Source organism: Zootoca vivipara, chromosome 5 (assembly GCF_965207765.1).
Source record: "Zootoca vivipara chromosome 5, rZooViv2.hap1.1, whole genome shotgun sequence".
In the NCBI taxonomy this organism is placed as follows: Eukaryota; Metazoa; Chordata; class Lepidosauria; order Squamata; family Lacertidae; genus Zootoca; species Zootoca vivipara.
In genome coordinates, this window is record NC_142588.1 from 85,041,413 (window position 1) to 85,063,446 (window position 22,034).

The 22,034-nt window shown below is 44.4% G+C and overlaps 1 protein-coding gene across 4 annotated transcripts in view; it reads left to right on the forward strand.

Moving 5' to 3' along the window:
• NAALADL2 (N-acetylated alpha-linked acidic dipeptidase like 2) overlaps nucleotides 1-22,034 on the forward strand; it is a 784,863-nt gene that overhangs the window by 609,117 nt on the left and 153,712 nt on the right. For all 4 annotated transcript variants that reach the window (XM_035134128.3, XM_035134127.3, XM_035134124.3 and 1 more), the window contains one exon: nucleotides 1,373-1,501. In XM_035134128.3, the coding sequence (XP_034990019.3) occupies nucleotides 1,373-1,501 (129 nt within the window). The remainder of the gene's footprint in view (nucleotides 1-1,372; nucleotides 1,502-22,034) is intronic.

Genomic DNA, 22,034 nt, shown 5'->3' on the forward strand with positions numbered 1-22,034 from the left:
GAGGACGAGATCTCACATGGGTACAGCAGTGCACACACATAGGGCCCTTTCACACGAACACCAGATTTGCAGCCGGTGAGAGGAATGCAAATCAAGGGGGGGCGCACTTCATGCCCAACCGTACCTCTGTGAGCTTTATCAATGTTTCCAGAGCCTGTGGTCATATCATCAAATGGGCTTCAAGGGTTATAGCATCTGGTAGTCAAAGTTGTGTCTAGCTACAAATGTAGCTCATCTTTGAATGTGTGAAGGTGGGAGCCCTAGCTGCTGGGAATCACAGGTAGGGAGGAGGTTGTTGTACTCACGTCCTGCTTGCAAGCTCCCCATAAGTATATGGTTGGCCGCTGTGGGAACGGGATGCTGAACTGGCTAGGCCTCATGTTCTTATAACTGGCATTCTGGTGGAGAGGGAAGAGGGTGGAAAAAGCAACTTTAGGCCTGGCTCTTTTCAGGTGCTTTATGAAGTCAGCAGCAGCTGTAAAACTCTAATGGAGAGATTTAACAAGGGATGCCGCCGTAACAAAGTTGAAGTGTGCTGAAATTATAGCTAAATGGAAAGGGGTGTGATTTGCTTGGGATCATGTATAAGCAATGCACGGAAATCCCCCCCCCCAAAAAAAAGCCTCTTCCTTGCAACGGAGTGATGTTTTTAGAATGAGCTGTGGGAGGTGGGGGCGAAGTACCAAAAGGGCCCCTTGTAACTGACTGGAAGCAAAATTTGTTTAGTTCCACTTCAAATCATCTTTACATCAGACATAATTGTGTTACACCCCTTCTGCTTGGTGTAAAGAGCCTCTTCATAGAACAAGCGGCTCATTACTGGGAAGGCAAATGGGAAATAATTGAAATGTGGCTCATGCGGATCCCTTAAAAAACATAATAAAGTGACAACACTGGAGAAAGGATGCAATTCAAATCTAAAATAATAGTTGCCTGGTCTGAAACATCAAGTGCGTTGAGAGTGTGTCAATGATTGCATTAAGTTTGGTGTCTTGTCAGAAGCAAGTTTAAGATCCCCCCCCTTCTTAAATATAACAGCTTCCTGTTATTTTGCAGTATGTAATGTTTTCATTCTCAGCTTTAGAACTGTAAAGATTCTTAATTCCTTCAGGCCCTGTTTTTCATTTTGTTTCAGACGATGTGAGAAAAGGAATTATAACCTTGCTAGAGAGAAATTAAACAAAGGCGTTCTTTGAAGTTCCTAAAATGATATTATAGAGGGTGGGAGCAATGAGTTAATTATTACTTAGGGAATTGGAGTGGGTAGTAAAACACAACACACAACACACACACACACACCTTTTCAAGGGACTAAATGAATATTATACATCTTAAATTTGATCCTCTCATTCAGTATGATCCCTTGTTTCAGGATCTCAAGGAAGTTCTCCTGAGGAACGCTGTGGCGTATGTGAGTCTCCATGATCCGGTAAGGGGCAAAGCAGTTTTGCATACCATCGCATCTCCTTGTCTTCAGCAACTGTCAACTGAGGTTAGAAAGGTGAGAACCTTATTCAATTCTTTGCGATGTTTAATCAGGGGTAATGCAAAAATTCATATTTGACATTTGCAAATATCATGACGGTGTGCAATAAAAACCATTGCAATATCATATACCGTAACATAAAATACAGGGGGGAAAGGACAACATTCAATCAAATCCATCTTCTTAAAAACACCATGGCAATAGGCGACGAAATGTCAGAATTGTGGGCGCTTGTCTCGTTTCAACGGCAGCAATGCCCCAAACTCTATGGAAAAACAATATAGTTCATGTAGAAACTAAATATATGGGAGATAAGTGTAGGAGTCTACCCCAGATCATCACAGTGATCAGGCATTTTATATTTCAGCATTATATATATATATATATATATATATATATATATATATATATATTCCTTCTGGAGGTTTCAGTCTTTGAGAGCTTGAATGATCAAAAGTGCCAAAAGCTGCAGAATTCCTGATATATATAAGCATAGATTTGTAGAGTTGGAAAGAACCCCAAATCCCTGCAGTGCAGGAATCTCAGCTAAAGCATCCATGACAGATGGCCACCCAACCTCTGCTTACAAACCTCCAAGGAAGGAGAGTTCACCACCTGCCGAGGGCATCCGTGTAAAGTCTTACGTGCATGTTGGGTTGCCAGACCTCCGGGTCTGACTTGAAGTCTCCAGGTTTGCCTGGCCTCCTCCAGCTGGTAGGCAGAGGGCTTGACTCTCCAGGTGGGTAAGAGTGCTTTTAATAATAATAAAAAATATTTTAAAAATTATTAAGAAGACCATGCATGCAGCTTGCAAACTTCAGCCCAGCACAGGCTTCGTGACTACGGGCACTCAGGGTCATGGATGCCACCCAGTGTGCATGGCCCTGGCACTGAAATTTGTGGGTGCCTGACCACAGGGAATTTTGTGGGTGCTTGTACACCCAGGGCCCCACGGAGTTGGCACCTATGGCCCAGCAGGAGCTGGCTGCAAATTATAGCATAGTTAGACACTCTGGGGAGGTCTATCTACCTCTGCTCTGCTCTGCTCTCCTAATTATTTTCCATCACCAGGGGCCATTCCTAGGTCTCAGATTTGGCTCTTGGAATCTCAGGGATTGAGATGCTCCTGACCTACCAAGTCTATGTGAATGTCGTTTTAGAAGGTCAGGGCCTACCTAAAAATTTCAGACCACTAGCCAGTGTGGTGTAGTGGTTAAGAGTGGTCGACTCGTAATCTGGTTAACCAGGTTACCGTCTCCGCTCCTCCACATGCAGCTGCTGGGTGACCTTGGGCTAGTCACACTTCTTTGAAGTCTCTCAGCCTCACTCATCTCACAGAGTGTTTGTTGTGGGGGAGGAAGGGAAAGGAGAATGTTAGCCGCTTTGAAACTCCTTTGGGTAGTGATAAAGCAGGATATCAAATCCAAACTACTACTACTACTACTACTACTACTACTACTCTTCTTCTTCTTCTTCTTCTTCTTCTTCTTCTTCTTCTTCTTCTTCTTCTTCTTCTTCTTCTTCTTCTTCTTCTCCTCCTCCTCCTCCTCCTCCTCCTCCTCCTCCTCCTCCTCCTCCTCCTCCTCCTTCTCCTTCTCCTTCTCCTTCTCACAGAGCAGTTTTATTGTTTGGGCAGGTTGCCGTTTCTACCTATTAAATGATTGTCATTAGAAAGAGTTAAGTGGGCTGATGCTATATAAATAAATGAGGAAAATGAGAACTCTGCACTCAGCTTTGAATAATGTGCAGAAGCACATTTCTTGCTCAGACGTGTTACTTGGGGGGGAGGAGATGCTGATCTTCATTTCTTTAATTGGTTGCAGGGGATGTTGTTGCTTGGCACATAAACAACATGCAAGCACTCATTTTATTTGCCTGTCATGGGGATTCTGGCTGATATACTGAATTAAAAAGAAGAAGGCTGATTTAAATATTTGGATTATTAAGCCAAAGAGGAATTCAAACAATTCGAGACCTTTGGAAATCAAGAGTGAACTTTGTTCAGCCATGCTAATTATTGTCCACATTCATGGCAGGAGGAGTCTGCCAAGTTACATTTGTGCCTCTGACTGTTTTGTGAGGGAAGTTGCCATTTGTTGGCTCGCTGTGCTAATGAATCACCATTTATTTGGCAGACTGTCACTGAAAACTCAGAGTGGGTTGGTACGGAAATTAAATCTCCCAAATAAGACCATTAATTCATTAGTCTTGAATTTACATTTCACATGCACAGAAGTTATCCTTGACGGATCAATTAGTTGACATTCCCCAGGGCTTGCCTTGTTAGTGTGTTGCAGCTAAAACAACAAAGAACTTTGTGGCACCTCGGAGGCCAAACAAATAGATTGTGGCGTAAGATTTTGTGAGCAACTGAAAGAGTGCTGGTCAGCTCCTCATACATGCAATGAATGAATATCTCCTCGTGCAGTCTCTCCCACTTATAAAGCTTCACACTTTGTATTGTATGCTATCCGGAATCTGTGCAATTTTATGTTTTTTGAGATCCTTTCTTTAGATTATGGATGTATTTTATTTATTTTTACTATATTTGGGAAGAAGAAATCTTTCTCATTTACACCACTTCATAAACATTTTTTGGGAAGCAGTTTATAAATGAGGATTTAGGAATGTAAGAAGGCATTGATTTCTGCTCCAAACTGTATTCGCCACCTGCTCTGCTGTTTCTTTTCTATTGCAGTTCAGCTTCCGAAAAAGCTATGGTATTTGAGTTGGCTGTCTGCTGTGGTAGAGTATTATATAAGAAGTCACACCGTTGTTGCATTGTTATGTTATTCTGCACCATTCATTTCAGTGCAAAGGAAATATAATGCAAATGTGTGTGGGTGTGGGTGTGTCATCAATCATGTATCGTTTGTGGACTGAAAAGCACCACAACCATGAACAGCAATTATGAATGAACCACAACCATGAATAATGATCACTTCAGAGGCCCCTAGTTCAGGGCATTTGAGAGAGACCCCACTTGGCCTCGCGCAAGTCCCGGACCTTTCTAAAACAGCCTGCTTCATTTTGAGATGCAAGATTCATTCAAATTCACTGCACGTCCCTAGTAAAGGGGAATTAGCAGGGGAGAGTCAATGTTGTAAAATTATTGTTGGATTACAGTATAACTATTGGTCATGTTGGCTTGGGCTGAAGGAATCATAGAATCATAGAGTTGGAAGGGACCTCAAGGGTCATCTAGTCCAACCCCCTGCAATGCAATGCAATGGAAGTTGCAGCCCAACGATATTATGACAATTTCATGCTGGCTACCCCTGATAAATAAGCTCTCCTAATCTGTTGGGTGTGCATTTCAACAGCACTCAACAGGCCAGCCATGTGCCACATATCCATGCCATCTATTACTAGCAAAAAGAGGGAGGGGGGAGGAACATCAATACCGAAATGAAGTTTAGGACAGGGTTACCTTGCCAGTGCAACTGAACTTTATCCTTTCAACCTTAGTTTTTAGCATCTTAAGAATTGTTAGGAGGATTGGGAGAGGGGCTAAGACTTCGATGATAAAGAGTCTGCGTGAGCACAGATACTACCTGCTCTTCATTATTTTGCTGTGATTCCAATATTGCAGGGGGTTGGACTAGATGGGCCTTGGAGGACCCTTCCCAATCTATGATTCTATTATATGGAAGCCTCTGGGTTTGGGATTCCCAAGTACGAGGGGAGGTTTTGTGTTTGTGTCGGCTGCATCTGCTGGGCCCTTGAGTATGTCACATTCTGGGGGCAGGTGGTCCTTTAAATATCCTGGTCGTCGGATTTTGAATATCAAAACAATTGCCTTGAATTGAACTCAGAAATGAAATGTGAACCAGTAAATTACCAGTGTGATATGCAATCTTTAAAAAAGAAAGAAAGAAAAAGGTTGCACTTAAGATTCTGGCAGTCTGGTCTCACACCAGTTTGTAGTTTCCAAATTATTTCCAAGGACAGCCTCTTGAATCCAATCTGAATTGTTACCAAAGCTTGCATGGTGTTTGCCTGACCAGTTGTGTTATTGTACATGTAATAAGAACGAGAGAGCAGAAAGACTCAAAGATGAGCAGCTCCATGTCTCTTATAAAGCCTCGTTACACTCTGGAAGAGGAGGAAGAGTACCCTACGGGACTTTTTGATCAAATCCATTATGTGCAATACAAAAGATTAGCAGTAATAAAAAAACAATGTGTTATGACAATATATGTGGCATCATAAAAAAAAATCCATTGTAGATTCATATTAAAGGTTCCCTAACGTGAATTTGGACTATAAAGTCACTGGGTAAATTTATTCTGTAGTCTTCTGCTTAAATCTATAATTGTATAAAGTGTGCATGAAGTGAAATCATTATCTCTACTGTTGATAAAACAGTAATTGTGTCCTCGTTGTTGCTGTTGTTTGTCCTTATCTTGAATGCAGGCTTTGAGTCATTTAGCATTCTGCAAAGCAGAATTCTTGGGCTTCCTCATAAAAGAAGGCATTTGCATCTGTCAATCAAACTTTTTAATTAACCAGAAGAGCAAACCCAAAATCATAGATCATATTTACAAGATATCTGCCAGTAATCATGTACAATGAGTTATCTCTGCAACTGAAATATCATTGCATCCCGGCGTCCATACATCCATACAAAAACAAGATGCCAAAGATGAGCATTGAATAAATATGTTAATCATAGCCTCTCCAACAGCTAGGTCAGCTTTCCACTTTTGTTATCTCTCTTGGTCTCTTTTTCTGCCCAGCCTGCCAGCATATGGGACACTCACCTAAAGGAGCGTCTCCACCCCCATCGTTCTGCCCGGACACTGAGGTCCAGCTCCGAGGGCCTTCTTGCGGTTCCCTCATTGCGAGAAGCCAAGTTGCAGGGAACCAGGCAGAGGGCCTTCTCGGTGGTGGCGCCTGCCCTCCCATCAGATGTCAAAAAGGAAAACAGCTACCAGATTTTTAGAAGACATCTGAAGGCAGCCCTGTTTAGGGAGGCTTTTAATGTTTAAGAAATTAGTGTATTTTAATGTTTCTGTTGGAAGCTGCCCAGAGTGGCTGGGGAAACCCAGCCAGATGGGTGGGGTATAAATAAATTATTATTATTATTATTATTATTATTATTATTATTATTATTACTCACTTTACTAACAGGGAGGTGATAGCCCTATATTCCATGAATTTGGGAAAGGTCCCTAGCTTAGTGGTAGAGAACATTTGCTGCATCAGAAGGTCCCAGGTTCAACCTCTGGGATCTCCTCATGTCTGAAACCCCAGAAAACCACTCCTGACTGGAATCCAGTGCTCACCAACTTTTGGGGGATGGTGAGCACATTTGGATTGGGCACCAGTAACAAAACGGCTGCAGTGGGGACATGACATAACACACAAAATGATCTCTGGCAGGCAATCAAGCCCCAATATGAAGTAATGACCCTCCAGCAGTTTTATGTACGTGGTGCTGTGGTCTAAACCATTGAGCCTCTTGGGCTTGCCAATCAGAAGGTCGGTGGTTCGAATCCCTGCGATGGGGTGAGCTCCCATTGCTCGGTCCCAGCTCCTACCAACCTAGTAGTTCGAAAGCACATCAAAGTGCTAGTAGATTAATAGGTAGTACTCTGGCGGGAAGGTAAACAGTGTTTCTGTGCACTGCTCTGGTTTCGGTGTTCCTTTGCGCCAGAAGCGGCTTAGTAATTCTGGCCACATGACCGGGAAAAACTGTTTGTGGACAGACACCCGCTCCCTCAGCCTGTAAAGCGAGATGAGCACCACAACCCCAGAGTCATTTGTGACTTTACTTAACTGTCAGGGGTCCTTTACCTTTTACCTTTTACCTTTTTTATTTTACAAAAAGACACATCCCATCCAGAGCCCGGCATCTTGCCTGCTCGCATTTACATTTGTTGGTCAGTCTGAAGTTTCGCCCTTCCCACAGCAGGAAGGATGCCAGACTCCCACCTTTCCCTCTTGCCCTTCCATTGCCTTCTGATTTTATCCAGATGCCTGGATTGGAGACTGAGAGGCTGACCTCCCCCCTCCTCCTACTCCCACTTGACCCAGACTCAGACCTCTGCTTATCTGCTGATTGCCTTGCAACACTCTGGCTGCCTTCCAACTCTTCCTCTCCTTGAGAGCTAATAGAGTCTTCTCTAGGAAGGGGAGGGGGTCAAACCGCCCTTTCTTGATTCTGACAGCCAGTTCTTATTTGCAGAGCTGGACCCTTGTTCATTGAGTTCAATCTCTGAGTCTAACTCATCCCCTGAGCTCGGGGGGGGGGGGGAGAGGGGACACACGTTCCCGACAACACAAAATGCTTGCCACGTTGAAAAGAGCAGGAAAAGAGTAGGGGTATTATTGGGCTGTACTTTTTTATTTATATTATGTGCTTTATAGTTTTATATTATGATTTTATCTTGCAAACCTCCCTGAGACCTGCGGGTATGGGGTGGTATACGGTTTTAATAAATGATATTAATAAATAATAAGAGACAGGGCCAGAGAATGGGGCAGGAATGCCCCACCACTTCAGTCCCCCTCACCATCAATGGAAAAGGGCACCTACATCGTTCACCACCACGTTCACCCACAGAAAGAAGCTCTTTGCACCTCTCTTCATACCAGAATGGAATGGAAAGTGTCCAATCTAGGTATGCACTGAAATACGACATGTTTAAGGGAGTGTTCAATGCAGGCATGGATTTTAAGGAAAATACTCAAGAGTAGGAGCTGGTAGGGAGGACAATAATGTAAAATCCATGTGGATTTTGTGTTTTGAGCTTCTTCTTTTTTAAGAGAAGAAGAAGAAGAAGAAGAAGAAGAAGAAGAAGAAGAAGAAGAAGAAGAAGAAGAAGAAGAAGAAGAAGAAGAAGAAGAAGAAGAAGAATGGAAATGCCATAATATTCCATTTTTCTGGAATGATTTCTTTGAGATTCTTCTACCTTTTGCTTCTGCATGCATGACTAAGCCGCTCTCTGCTCCACCCACAGATCTTAAATATGAGATTTCACCCAGCTTCAGTAGAATTAACCCAACAAGCCGCTTCTGATCATCAGAGGTTGGGAACTGTTGACAGGCATTGCAGGCTTCAGATGAAAAGCAAAGAGGTGACACCTTCTCTTATAAACCAAATGTCAGTTTCTCGGAGAATCAGTGCCACTGCATAGATGTAAGCGTGAAGTTTAATGTTTCAAATGGATTAATTCAGCTCAAGTAACTAAGAGATCATGCCTCATTAACGGCGGCTTTTGGGAGTATTACTACTTCAGGCACATCAGTCTCCAAGTAACTTTTGCCCCACCAAACTTACAGTGTCATGAAAATGTAGAGAGGAGGAGAGGTGATGCTGGGTGAGGAACCACATTAGAAACGCAGGCAGAGATAAAGCCCTTTCTATTGTGGCTTCCTGCATATGGAATTTGCTTAAGAACAGAGGGCACTGCCTTGTGCTGAATGAGGCAATTGTTCCATTGCATTGAGTTCTGTCTACTGGGACTGAGATCACCGGGATCTCAGAAAGGGGACATGCCAAGCCTCATCTGAAGATGCCAGGGATTGCAAAGTAGAGATGCTCTACCACTGAGCTATGGTCCTACCCTGGGTCCTCAATGGGTTTCTGCCAAGAAGTAAAACCATTGATGTTCTCCCTGGTACTAGGGGTTAATGGATGATATCTCCCATTGTTATTGGTCACTGGACTGCTGTGGTGATGGTTTGACTCTTATTGGTTGCTTTTTTTGTTGGTTGGTTGGTTTTGTAAATATTGTAAGGTTAAAATAGGGAGGAAATGAGCTCCTTGGGGGGTTGTGTGAGATGACTGGTCATGTTGTGTGAATGTCTGATGATCGTCTTCCAAAGCAACTACTCTATTCCGAACTTAAAAATGGAAAGTGTAATGCTGGTGGTCAACAAAACAGGTTTAAAGACTGTCTCAAGGCAAATCTTTAAAAATGTACTATAGACACCAACAACTGGGAAACACTGGACTGCGAGCGCTCCAATTGGAGAACAGCCTTTACCAAAGGTATCATGGGCTTTGAAGACGCTCAAACTGAGGATGCAAGGGAGAAATGTGCTAAGAGGAAGGAATGTTTGGGAAACCCTCACCATGATCAACTGCCGCCTAGAAACCTATGTCTCCACTGTGAAAGGACGAGTGGATCCAGAATTGGCCTCCACAGTCGCTTACGGACTCATTGTTAAAACCGTGTTTATGGAAGACAATCTTACTTGACTATGAATGATAGAGGAAGGAGAAGGAGAAGGAGAAGGAGAAGGAGAAGGAGAAGGAGAAGGAGAAGGAGAAGGAGGAGGAGAAGAAGAAGAAGAAGAAGAAGAAGAAGAAGAAGAAGAAGAAGAAGAAGAAGAAGAAGAAGAAGAAGAAGAAGAAGAAGAAGAAGAAGAAGAAGAAATGCAATGGAATGGAATGCTATCAATCAATCAATTAGTCTAGGTTCTTCCAAACTTGGATCTCCAGCTGTTGTAGAACTACAACTCCTATCATCCCCAGCTACCAGGAACAGGGATGATGGGAGTTGTAGTGCAACAACAGCTGGAGACCCAAGTTTGGAAAACTCTGAATTAGTCAATCAAGATGAATAAAGATGGCTGGCTCAGGGTCACTGTGTGCTTCAGCCTCCTTGGAGCCTTGCTGTTGTGATCTAATGACAACAACAACAACAACAACAACAACAAAAATACTTATACCCTGCCCATCTGGCTGGGCCTCCTAAGCCACTCTGGGTGGCTTCCAACAGGATCTTAAAAACACAATAAAATATCAAACATAAAAACTTCCCTAAACAGGGCTGCCTTCAGGTGTCTTCTAAAAGTCAGATAGTTGTTTATTTCCATGATACCTGATGGGAGGGTGTTCCACAGGGTGGGCACCACTACCGAAAAGCCTGGTTCCCTGTAACTTTGCTTCTTACAGTGACGGAACTGCCAGAAGGCCCTCAGCGCTGGACCTCAGAGTCCAGGCTGAACAATGGGGGTGGAGATGCTCCTTCAGGTATACTGGGCCGAGGCCGTTTAGGGTTTTAAAGATCAGCACCAACACTTTGAATTGTGCTCGTAAATGTACTGGGAGCCAGTGTAGATCTTTCAGGACAGTAGAATCCTTAGATCAAGGGTTGCCGGGGCCATTTGGAATTTTGAGAAAGCGACGTGGGTGCCAGTCACAAAATGCTGTGAGGGTGGGGCTTAACACAAGATGGCTGCCACAGGGGTGCATAGGAGGGGTTGAATCAGTGCAAAACAGAACAAAGCAGGAAGAGCAAACCATCTCATGCGCACTGTGGATTTTCACTGCAGTCACCGTAGGAGGTAGTGGTAGACATCCCTGCATTAGATGATCCTTGAAGCTCTTTATTCTCTTTGGACAGAATACAACAGGCGGGATGGATAAAGGGGAGAAATGCATGTCCAATATTGTACTTCGTTGTGCCAGCAGACATAATTCCAGCTTCCTAGGAGGCTTTTGTGAACTGTAAAAAAAATAAGGCAAACAAACTTGTACAAAAGGTACCCCATTTAGCACATGGCATGTGTTCAAAAGAATGCTTGGCATTAAAAAAAAATCATTTAATGTTCTTAAATGGAATTTTTCCTTACCCTTAATGAAATATGATGCTGTTTGTCTCTTTATGGTAATCTCTGCCTCAGAAGCTTCCCCCTGCACCCCCCCCCCAGACTCCCCACCAGCACACTCACACACTCCTTTTAGTTCAGCGTGGCTGGCTCCAATTGCAGGGTGTTCCTCAGCGATTTGAGAAGTCAATCAGACTTCACTGAAACGTGTTGAAAACAGGGACCTTGATGTAGACGTTTCGGCCCAGAGAGGTGGACTGCAGCCTGAGCACCTTCCTGTGCCTGATCGCCGCGTTTGAAGACAAAGCTGAAGGGGGGGGAGCTTTAGAAGTGACAGGCTTTGAAAAACAGAGGATTAATAATTCAAAATACAATTTGTCACCCGGCGTCGTTTGACAAGCAGGGAAACGCTACTGTAATGTGCAGTAATTATCTATTCCCCCACCCGCCCGGCATGTTGGATCAACAGTACAGGTGCCTGGAACAGCACAGTTCAAAGCATACAGTTGTGGTTGCAATGCTTTACAGCCTGTGTAAAAACCGTGAGCAGATTTTGCCCTCCTGCGTAGTGCCTTCCCTGAATGTTGCACACTGACACACCTTCATCTCCGATCATCTCCGATCTTTGCAAACCCACCCAAATAAAGAGAACAGATGGTCATTACATGGAGGGTAGGGGGTAGAGTGTATTTGAATCTACCCACAAAGCACTTCAGGGGAAGGAAAGAGAGCGAACTAGTATAATTTCTACAGTTCACACTTGAGAAACACAGAATTCTGGGTACTGAAGTTTGTTGAGAGTTGCTGGGAACTATAACTTTGCGCAAGGCAAACTATAGTGCCCAGAACTCTTTGAGGGGAAGAATGTGCTTTGAGTGTACCGTGGTGCCTCAGACGTCGAACGGAATCCGTTTCGGAACTCCATTCGACTTCCAAAACCTTCGGAAACCAAGGCGCGGCTTCTGATTGGCTGCAAGAAGCTCTTGCAGCCAATCAGAAGCCATGGAAGCCATGTCGGACATTCGGGTTCCAAAGAACGTTCGCAAACCGGAACACTCACTTCCGGGTTGGCGACGTTCGGGAGCCAAAACGTTCGACTCACAAGGTGTTTGGGATCCAAGGTATGACTGTGCTTTAAAGGTATAGTTTGTATGCAGCCATATTAAATACCCTGGGAAAATAAAAGAGTCTTTACCTGATGCCAAAAAATTTCCTGATGTGAATTTGCAGATGGGGTGGCACTACTGAAGAGGTCTTTTTTGTGGAACATTGTCTTTCTCTGTTATTGGGGGAACTGCCTTATGGTTATAGAAATTTGTACATTATTTTACCATTTCCACCAGCTATATGGTATTCTGTCTCTGAAATGATGGAGTGTTTTCATGAAATTGCTCCTTTCATTAATGACTGAAGCCTGGATCAAACTCCCAAAAGCATCGTGACATTGTGTAGCACTCATAATTTAGAAGCTCTGTGGAACCCGAAAAAACTTTGCAGTGTTTTGTCAAATCCTTCAGCTATGCTGATTACTTCTACAAAAGAGGTCTTCATCTACAGAACTCCATTGCTCCCTGAAAGGGATAAGAAGAAAAGGCCTTTGCTTGCCACTGTTCTATTGATTTTATCTTCTGCGGCATCTTCCAAACATTTTTGTCTTGAAGATGCAGTGTGCACATCATTTTCGCTGCCAAAGTTCAGCTTTCACTCTGCAAGTTTTGAAGGTCACCTTGCAATGGAAGGAAGGAGAGAGAGAGGAGAAAAAACACACCTCTGAAATTTATTGTAATTTGTATTCATACCAGATTATACTGCGCAACTTTTTTTGAAACTATCAGCTTTCAGTCTTTAAAGATCTGATCTCATAAATTCTGAGATAAGTCCCAGGAAAAGTGTTTTATCAGGTTGTTGTTATTGTTGGGAGGAGAGAAGGAACTCCTAGACAAGTAGCTTTAGAAATCTGTATACTGTAAAGCCTGCTGTTTCTCCATAACAGGTTTTGTATTTAATTTCAGTTATGCTGCACTTGCTGTAATAATAAATAGAAAGAAAGAATGTCGCACAACACACATATGTTTTAGAAGGACAAATCTAGCAGTTTAGTCTCCTGAGGCACAAATTGTACAGGTGGTAGTTCCACACTGCAGGTGAAATCACAGTATACATTCTTGGGCAGGGGTCGGCAAAGTTTTTGTGGCTTGGGCCGGTTCACGGTCCCGCAGACGCCACGGTGGACCGGAGTGTGTGTGTGTGTGTGTGTGTGCATGCGCATGCATGCGCAAACGCTATTCCCAGTGCTCCTTCTGGCGTGGAGAAGGCGTGCGCAACTTCCCATTGGCTGCAGGAGCTGGCCAGTGTCGCAGAAGGCGGTCCCAGCTCTGCTCCGTGCTGGTTTAGCGTGGCACACGGGAGCCAACCAAGCGGGCGGTGCGGGTCCCCGAGCAGGCGGCAGGGGTCCATGGGTCGGTTAAACGACCCCCATGGCTGCTTGTGGCCCATGGGCCTTAGGTTGCCGACCCCTATTCTTGGGTATATCTGCGTAAGCAACTTTGCAGGCCTCCAGCCAGTAGAAGGCAGGGTTGATAGGGAAAATACACTTTGCTATTTCCCACTGGCACCTATATTCTGTCCCTTCCTCCTGTTCGCTTGCTCTCTTCTCCCTCTTTTCTTGCATGAGGATCCCATGAAGGCAGCTCAAGTCATGTAGTGTAGAACCGGTGGGGACACGTGTGTGTGTGTGTGTGCGTGCGTGCACGCGCTTTCCCTTTTTAGCAATGCTTGTGATGTATAAATGAGACAGAATGGCTGGTAGGACTGAGTAACTCCTTGCTCCAGGGACTGTCCCAGATTTACAGAAGCCGTCCTGGTTTCTGATTCGACCCTGAAATGTCCTGCTTTTCCTTAGGACTTCCCTATTTACATCTGAGAAATGTTGGAGGGCATGCACTCAGCTCCAGCTTCCAAGCTTTTAAGATGACTCCTTTCTCTCTCTCAACCCACAATCATATGCTTGTTCATTTTAGCTTAATTAATTAGGCCCACATTTATTGCTGCTGCTGTAATTTACTTGCCCTTCACCCTAAGGTCACAGGGTGAGTTGCAGCAATTAAAACACAATGTTAAAAGCAGTTTTAAACAACTTGCAATCACAGAAATAAGGCAGGTACTAAAATATGCATCCCATCTGCCAAAAGCCTGGGTAAGGATGTCATCTTCAGCATTCCTGAAAAGTTGTGTAATGAAGATGCCAGACAAACCTCTGTGTGAGGAGGGAGTTCCAAAACTTTGGGGTTGCCAGAGAATGTGAGTGTGTGGGTGTTTGGGAGTGAATCACATAGCAGAGGAGCCTCCACTTCAGGACTGGCGTAGTTCCCCTCACTTTACCATAGTGTGTCAGGGAAATCTGGTACTTTGCGTCCTGTGGTTCCAAAGGCCTCCCAGAACCCATCACCATCCCATTCCCATCCTATTCAGTCCTGCTGCTTCCAGAATAGCACTAGCAATGCCAGGGCACCTGGGGTGTAGGGTGGGCAAGCAGAGTCCAGCGCAAGAACAGTCAAGCCTGAGGCGGAGGCGGCGGTGGCGGCTAAGCAAAGCCTGGTGCCTTGTGTGAGCAGCAGCTGCTGGGCGGGCCTCTCAACGGCCCACCAATCCCAGGCGTGCATGAGGGCGGAGCCGGCCGGTTGCCTCAGCGCCTCGCTCGCCCGCAGCAGAAGAGCTGCGCCGCTCCGGCGGACTCTGCTCCACTCGGCAGCAGCTGTTGGCTCTTCCCAATCCCCCAGACTCCAAATCTCGGCCCCAGACACTCGGCCTGGCACCCCTGAGAGCCCAGCATCTGGGTGCCCCGCACCCCTAGCACCTATGGGTAAGACGGCTGTGAGCAATGCATCTATGCCAGCAGAACATTCTGCAATTATACCAGATGCTTCTTCCAAAGGCAAAAGCATTTTCCCAGGATAGAGCAGCACTTAAACCATATCCTGAGGTTCCTTCAGCTTGTCCTTGGTTGGCTTTAGGATGGCAGCTTCCGTTGCCCTTCAGTGTGCCCTTTCCACAGTAAGCTTTCAAAAAAAAAAAAAAAACCCTACCTGGCCCATTCATATTTGATGTTTATGAGTTAGTATTTTGAAGTGTTTCCATTAGTTTTGTATTCTTCCAATTACAATAGACTAGTTGAATTCAGTTCATAGCAATGCTCTCAAAGTGTGTTTTATGCTGTTGCATTAATGGGTAATGACAACTAGCTTCCTTCAGTAGTACAGTAGAGCCATTGTGTGCTTTGTGGTTGACTATTAGTCACCCCCAGATCTCTGCTCCAAAAAAATATGTACCTTGTGTGATGACTTCACCACGTGATCCACCTCCTTACAAATGATTGTCTAAATTAGGCCAACAGTGTCTAGAGCTTCTACTTATCTCAAATGGAGGCATGTATGTTCAATAATCTGGCAAAGTAAGGAAGCGAAAATGTGAGACAACCAGAAATATCTCTAAATATCCCATAAAGCTTTGGCCTTCATACTGTGCATTCCCATATTAAATGGTACTGCCTCACACCTACCTCACAAGGGCATTATGAATCTCAATTAAGGCTTGCTAAGTGCTTTGGCTGAAAGGCAGGTTTCATAAATATTACAGCACTGTAATTATCCTGTGCAGCGGGCTGTTGAAAGAGATAAGAAGTTCCTCATCGGATGTGGTGTTTTGGAGAAAACACTGGAGGGTTGAAATTTATGATTTCTGCTCTTATACGTGCAGGATGGCGAAACTGTGTAATAATTCAGATGGTGAAAAGTGTAACTCAGTGACATCTTCTGGGCCACTTGATTCATCCCCCTGCACCTCCAGCTGCAGGACAACGTTCATCCTTTGTGTGGCTGTGTTTTGTTTTGTTTTACAATAGGACTTCTTCCGTCTCCTTCTTTGTAGAAGGCGATCTCTTACCAATATCATTCACAGGCATGTGAATTGGAAAAGTCCAGTATCACTGCACTGTCACTGACATTACTTCCAGTTCAGCACAGGAGCTTTGGATATGATTCACAGGGGGATCAAAACCCTTGTGCCTGTGAACATCAAGTTGAGAGAGAAGGCAACATTCGCCTTACCAAAGATTAAACCAGCAAAAGGCGGTGGCGGGGGGGGGGGAATGAACAGCCCCAGCAATGACTCATTCAAAGGCTCACAGTAAGGGAAGTTGGGTGGTATTTGTATGAGAAGGTATCTTTTCAAGTTTTGTTTTTGTGGATGTGATTAAATAGCTGGGCAAATAGTTACACACACAATACCCTTACACTATAGTAGTTGGTTTGTATTGACAGCCACATATGAGTACCGAGAATTACCACACAAAGAACTACAGATGCATAATAGTGGGTGGTGACAATAACTTCAACGTTCGTATTTGGTTATCTATATCCACTACAGTTTTAGAATTTACAAAATTCATCTGCAGAGCAATTTTACAGTCCCCACCAAGGAAAGCAGATGAGGTGCCATAGGATCCTGCTGACTACAAGCCAAGTCTTCTTATATGTCATTCTTTCATCCTGATGTAATTCATTTCATTCTCACATTGAGCCTCATTTTTTAATTTATTTTCCCATCTTCAGTATCATGTGATATTATTTAATTCCTTGTTGTTGTGTCATTTTGTTTTGTTTTGTATGAGCCACCTTGCTGCAGTTAATGTTGAGGGGAAATAAATTTTCACTGTCCCTCATTTCTCCCCACCAATGGCATTTCCATCAATATTCTTTTTTACATGTTGAAAAGACATTCATTGCTAGCGTCACACTAGTTTTTATGTCAGCCTCCTTGTTGTTATGCCAAAAGTGTGTGAAACGTTGATTCTTTGCCTGCAGATTTTATCCACTTGTGTAAAAAGTGGTGGTGGTGGGGGGGGGGTGTTATGGCCATTTCTATATTCCCCATTATACCCAAAGTGGGTGGGGAGCAGACTTTCAGATTTAGCAGGTCCTGTTCAGGCCAGAATAACCAACTGAATCAAAACAGATTGAGTTGTTTCTCAGTGCTAAAGATACAAAGCCAATGTTGTGGCTGGTTCACCCCTTAATATGAACTTTTTCATATATTTTCTCCAGAGGGGAGTATATTATTATTACTATTGTTATGTTATTTATTTATGCACACCAGCTGTCAAATACTGTTTAGTGAATATTTGGCATTCTGATCCACGGGGGATAATTTTTACGGAAATATTCTGGGGCAATATTTTTCAGCACCGGTTTCCAAATTACACGAAAAAAAATTCCGTTTACATATAAAATCATTCAAACAAAGAAAAGCCAAAAACACTGCTCTTGTGATATGACCCACATATTCTGAAAATGCCAAAAGTGCTTTCCATTGGTCTAGGTAAAAGGTAAAGGGACCACTGACCATTAAGGTCCAGTCGTGACTGACTCTGGGGTTGCGCACTCATCTCGCATTATTGGCCGAGGGAGCCGGCGTATAGCTTCCAGGTCATGTGGCCAGCATGACAAAGCCGCTTCTGGCAAACCAGAGCAGCACATGGAAACGCCGTTTACCTTCCCGCTGTAGCGGTTCCTATTTATCTACTTGCATTTTGACATGCTCTCGAACTGCTAGGTTGGCAGGAGCTGGGACCGAGCAACGGGAGCTCACCCCGTCGCAGGGATTCGAACTGCTGACCTTCTGATCAGCAAGCCCTAGGCCAAAAACACTGCTCTTGTGATATGACCCACATATTCTGAAAATGCCAAAAGTGCTTTCCATTGGTCTAAGTCCAGCACAAATTCATTCACTTTGCATTGAAGAACAGGTTTTCCTAGAGGCTTTACAAGGCAGAGGAGGAATTTTGAACATCCATTGTTCTTTCTGTTATCACCTAGGTTGCGATGAGTGCACTAAGTGGCCAGTTTCTAGCTGCCTCAGCATGGCTTTTCCAGCCTACTGAGAGGATAAAAGAGCAATAGATTGACATTTGCTTGACTTCTGACACTTTAGCCATTCCAGGTCAGGTTTATGAAAAATCTCAGCTTGATGTCTTTGGTCTGCTGATTTGCACTTCCTCCTGGGTAAGAGTGCCAACTCTGCAGGTAGCAGTACAGGAGACCAATCTGTCTTTTTTTCAGTGAGGGCAGATGGGGAGGGGCTTGCACAGTGCTACTGATGAATTTGAGAAGGAGAGGTTAGGGTAGTGCTTGGATAAGAGGAGGCACCAGCAAGAAAATGCAATGCAGGGGTGGGCAGACTTCAGGTTTGTCAGACTTCTATCTTTTCTTCCTTTTTCTTTTTTTACTGGATTGCTGAGATCTACCAGTCAGAGCCAGGTGCAAAAAAAATGCAGATAGTGTTCAAGGACAGGATGTCTCTGAGCACATTCTAAGCAAAGGGATTTGTTTTCAATAACAGAACTTCTCTCACCTCACAGTCCATTCACATAAAAGTCCACCCTGGTTAGCTTTGTTAATTTCAGCTCCTTAATTTTAGTGGAGAAATTTTGTTCTTGCTACTGGTAAACAATTGGGAGTCAGAAGCCCATGCTGATTTACTGCCGATGAATTACAGTACTGTATATATTTGCCATTAGATCTCAGTTTGCCCATTCCTGTCCTAATGCATCCATTTATTTTATATTGCCCTCTCCACCCAGCTAGTGTTTTTTAAAAGCTTGGAGTGGTGTGATTTAGCTGAAATCGAGGTGGTGGTGATGGTCAGTGGATGGGACTTCATATTGCACGCCAACCCACTGGTGGAGGAACGGGAGTGCGGAGGGATTCTGGTAGGGTGCCATCGCGATGCCCCCCAACACACGCCACACAAACCCCCACGCGCTGGGTGCCACGCCCCCAGAACATGTGCCACACCCTCACAGGTGGCGTACCACACCCCTGGGGTGTGCGCCACATCCCCAGGGCACCAGCCATGCCCCTGCCTGCTCTCCACCCCCGTTAGCAGAGCATGCAGCTTCACCACTGCCCCCACCCATCTTTTCTCCTTGTGGTCAAGAGCATTCATTCACCAAACAATGATGACTTTGCAAATTTGCAAAACCCTAAGAGGCTTTGCAAGAATTGTGTCAGGGCACAGTAGCATTCCACATTTTTTAAAAAGCTAGTGAACCAGTATTTTCAGATACAGGACTAAGAAACGTCCTGTTCAGGCATCCAATGGACATTTGTGGGAATGAGGTGTTGGAGAGGTTGTGTGGCTACGTGTGGCCATGATTGCAGGAAAAGTTGTAGCCCTGATCAGAGCAATAGACTTTTGCGTGAACAGTTATTTCCTACAGGGAATCAGAGCAAATATTATCTGAACCCTCTCTAGGGCTCTGCTTCAAATTGAAGACACACAGGGAACCCTAACCCCAACAATATTTAAGCACTATTTTTAAAGTAGAAGTTGATATTAGCACAGCATCTTTGCTGCTTACCTTGCCCTGCAGCAGGCTTACATTTTAACAAGGAGCTTTGCAACTGTTCTGTGTGCATCTGATAGCTAGCTTGGCTCCTTATTGTAGTGCAAAGTGTGTTGAGGAAATCACACAGCGATATTCATTCAAGACAGATCAGTGGGATTCAGTCCACAGGGAGGTCTTGTTGTCTGGGCAGCCTAGGACCTCCAGACATACTGCTCAGGCTTGCACCCTGGATAGATTGCTTTGGTGCTGCTAATGCAGCAAAATAAACACAGGAGGCAGCAGTTGTGAGCTACCGGTCTCTGCAGCCCCAAAGCAGGTGCTTTGACTGTCTTCACCCCTGAAGGCACACTCCATTGTCTCTCGAGACAGATGTATGCCAACAATGATTACAATGGAACTCTAACTCTTGTCCTAAAACCCACAGAAGTGGCTCCCGCAACCACCCACTAATTTTATCCTATGTAGGACTTCAGCAAATATATATCCAATGTCAGATACAGTGGTACCTCTGGTTGCGGACATGATCCGTTCCAGGGTGCCGTTCACACCCCGAAAAGTCCGCAACCAGAGCGGCGCTTCTGCGCACACGTGAAACGCAATAGAGCACTTCTGCGAGTGCGCGCATGGCAAAACCCAGAAGTAAACACTTCCGGGTTTGCCGCATTTGCAAGTTGAAAAGATGCAACCTGAAGTGAGGTATGACTGTATATGGGTTTCTTTAAAAATGAAAATCCTTATTTACCGTACTTTTATTATGAAGCATTTGAAAACCCTAGAGTCAGGGGATCTAGTGGGTGTTAACTTTAATCTGTTCTGTTATTGATGCTTTGTCTTTGCTGAAATTATTTTCTCCTTACGCCACTGCAGAGTGGTTTTTATCAAGAGTGGCTTCAAGCTGCCCTCAAAATTAACCCAAGCAGTATTAATATTCTAGTTATTTTTAGTAAACTGAATATATCATATACTGTATGTAGATTCAAATTATGATGTGCATAAGTTGAAATGAGAATACAATTGCTTAAGAATCTAAGGAGTTGGGGGGGACATGTTTACTAACAAATTCATTCAGCATAGAGATAAACTTGGTTGTTTAAATCGTGACCGACTCTGGGGTTGCGCGCTCATCTCGCATTATTGGCCGAGGGAGCCGGTGTACAGCTTCCAGGTCATGTGGCCAGCATGACAAAGCTACTTCTTGCAAACCAGAGCAGCACATGGAAACGCCGTTTACCTTCCCGCTGTAGCGGTTCCTATTTATCTACTTGCATTTTGACGTGCTTTCGAACTGCTAGGTTGGCAGGAGCTGGGACCAAGCAACGGGAGCTCACCCCGTCACAGGGATTCGAACCGCCGACCTTCTGATCAGCATGCCCTAGGCTCAGTGGTTTAACCCACAGTGCCACCTGGGTCCCTTTGAATGATATATTTATGATGGACTGTTTCTTTGAATGTAAGGTGGACTAACTTAATAGATGATGGATGTCGTTTAAGCTGCTCTGTCACAGTGTAAGCACTTGATGCTCAAATCTGAGACGTATGTTCTTTTGTCTTTCTCGAATCTTGCAACATTCAGCTTCATTGGAAGTTCCATGCTGATTTTGACAGCACAGCTTCCTTGACTGCCTGATCAGCTGAACGTTGAATGCACATGGTCAAACTCTCATTTTACATTCTCAGCTAGAGATGTGAATTGGACTGGAAGTGTGCTTGGCTAATCCATGTGTTTGATTACGAAGGTCAGCAACTTCTCTAATCATTGGTGTTACTAAATGCATAGTGTCGTTGGCATTCTAGGACCTTTGTGCTGTTGGCTTACATTCTGCAGTGCGACGAAGCCAAGAGGGCAGTAATGTGCAATGCAGACCTTTGTAACTCAGCTGAAATGCTCAGGGATCCAGAAGATAGCCCATACCCCTGCTTAGAAAAGCACAGTCCGCTGTAGGTGGGGCAGTCTCAAACATGTTGCTTTCTAGATGGCTTGGCAGCTGGCTGGCTTGTCTCACCAGCTTTTCCCATCTGCACGAGAAACAGATGCTAAGACAGCCTGGTGTTGTGGTAGATTAACCCAATTTCCACTCCAGAGTTGGTGGGGAGTATTCTGTTCCTCTATACCCACTGAGAAGCACAGATTCCATCTGTTCATGAGTTGGCATTAACACTCTAGGGAATATCAAGGAGCTCCTTGGATGCTGCTTGCAAAAGAACACCAGAAGCTACAGTGTAGGCACATCCAAAGATGGCTTCCATTCCAGAATCTCTGCATGGACTAGAGTGAATGTAAAAAGAGATTGTCAGCGTATAGTAAGGTGGAGATGGAGGGAGGGAGATACCTTTCCATTTTAATAACATCAAGTCAGGAACAGGTTCAGCAAAATTGGCTTCTCAGGCCATGCCATAGCAAAGGCTCGTAGAGCATTTGCACTGCATAAAGAAGGTCCCAGGTTCAAGCTCTGGCATCTCCAGGTAGGGCTGAGACCCTTCTCTGAAATCCAGGGAGAGACCCTTGTCTGAAATCAAGGACACCTTCTGCCAGTAGGACAATACTTAACAAGATGGATCAATGGTCTGACCCAATATAAG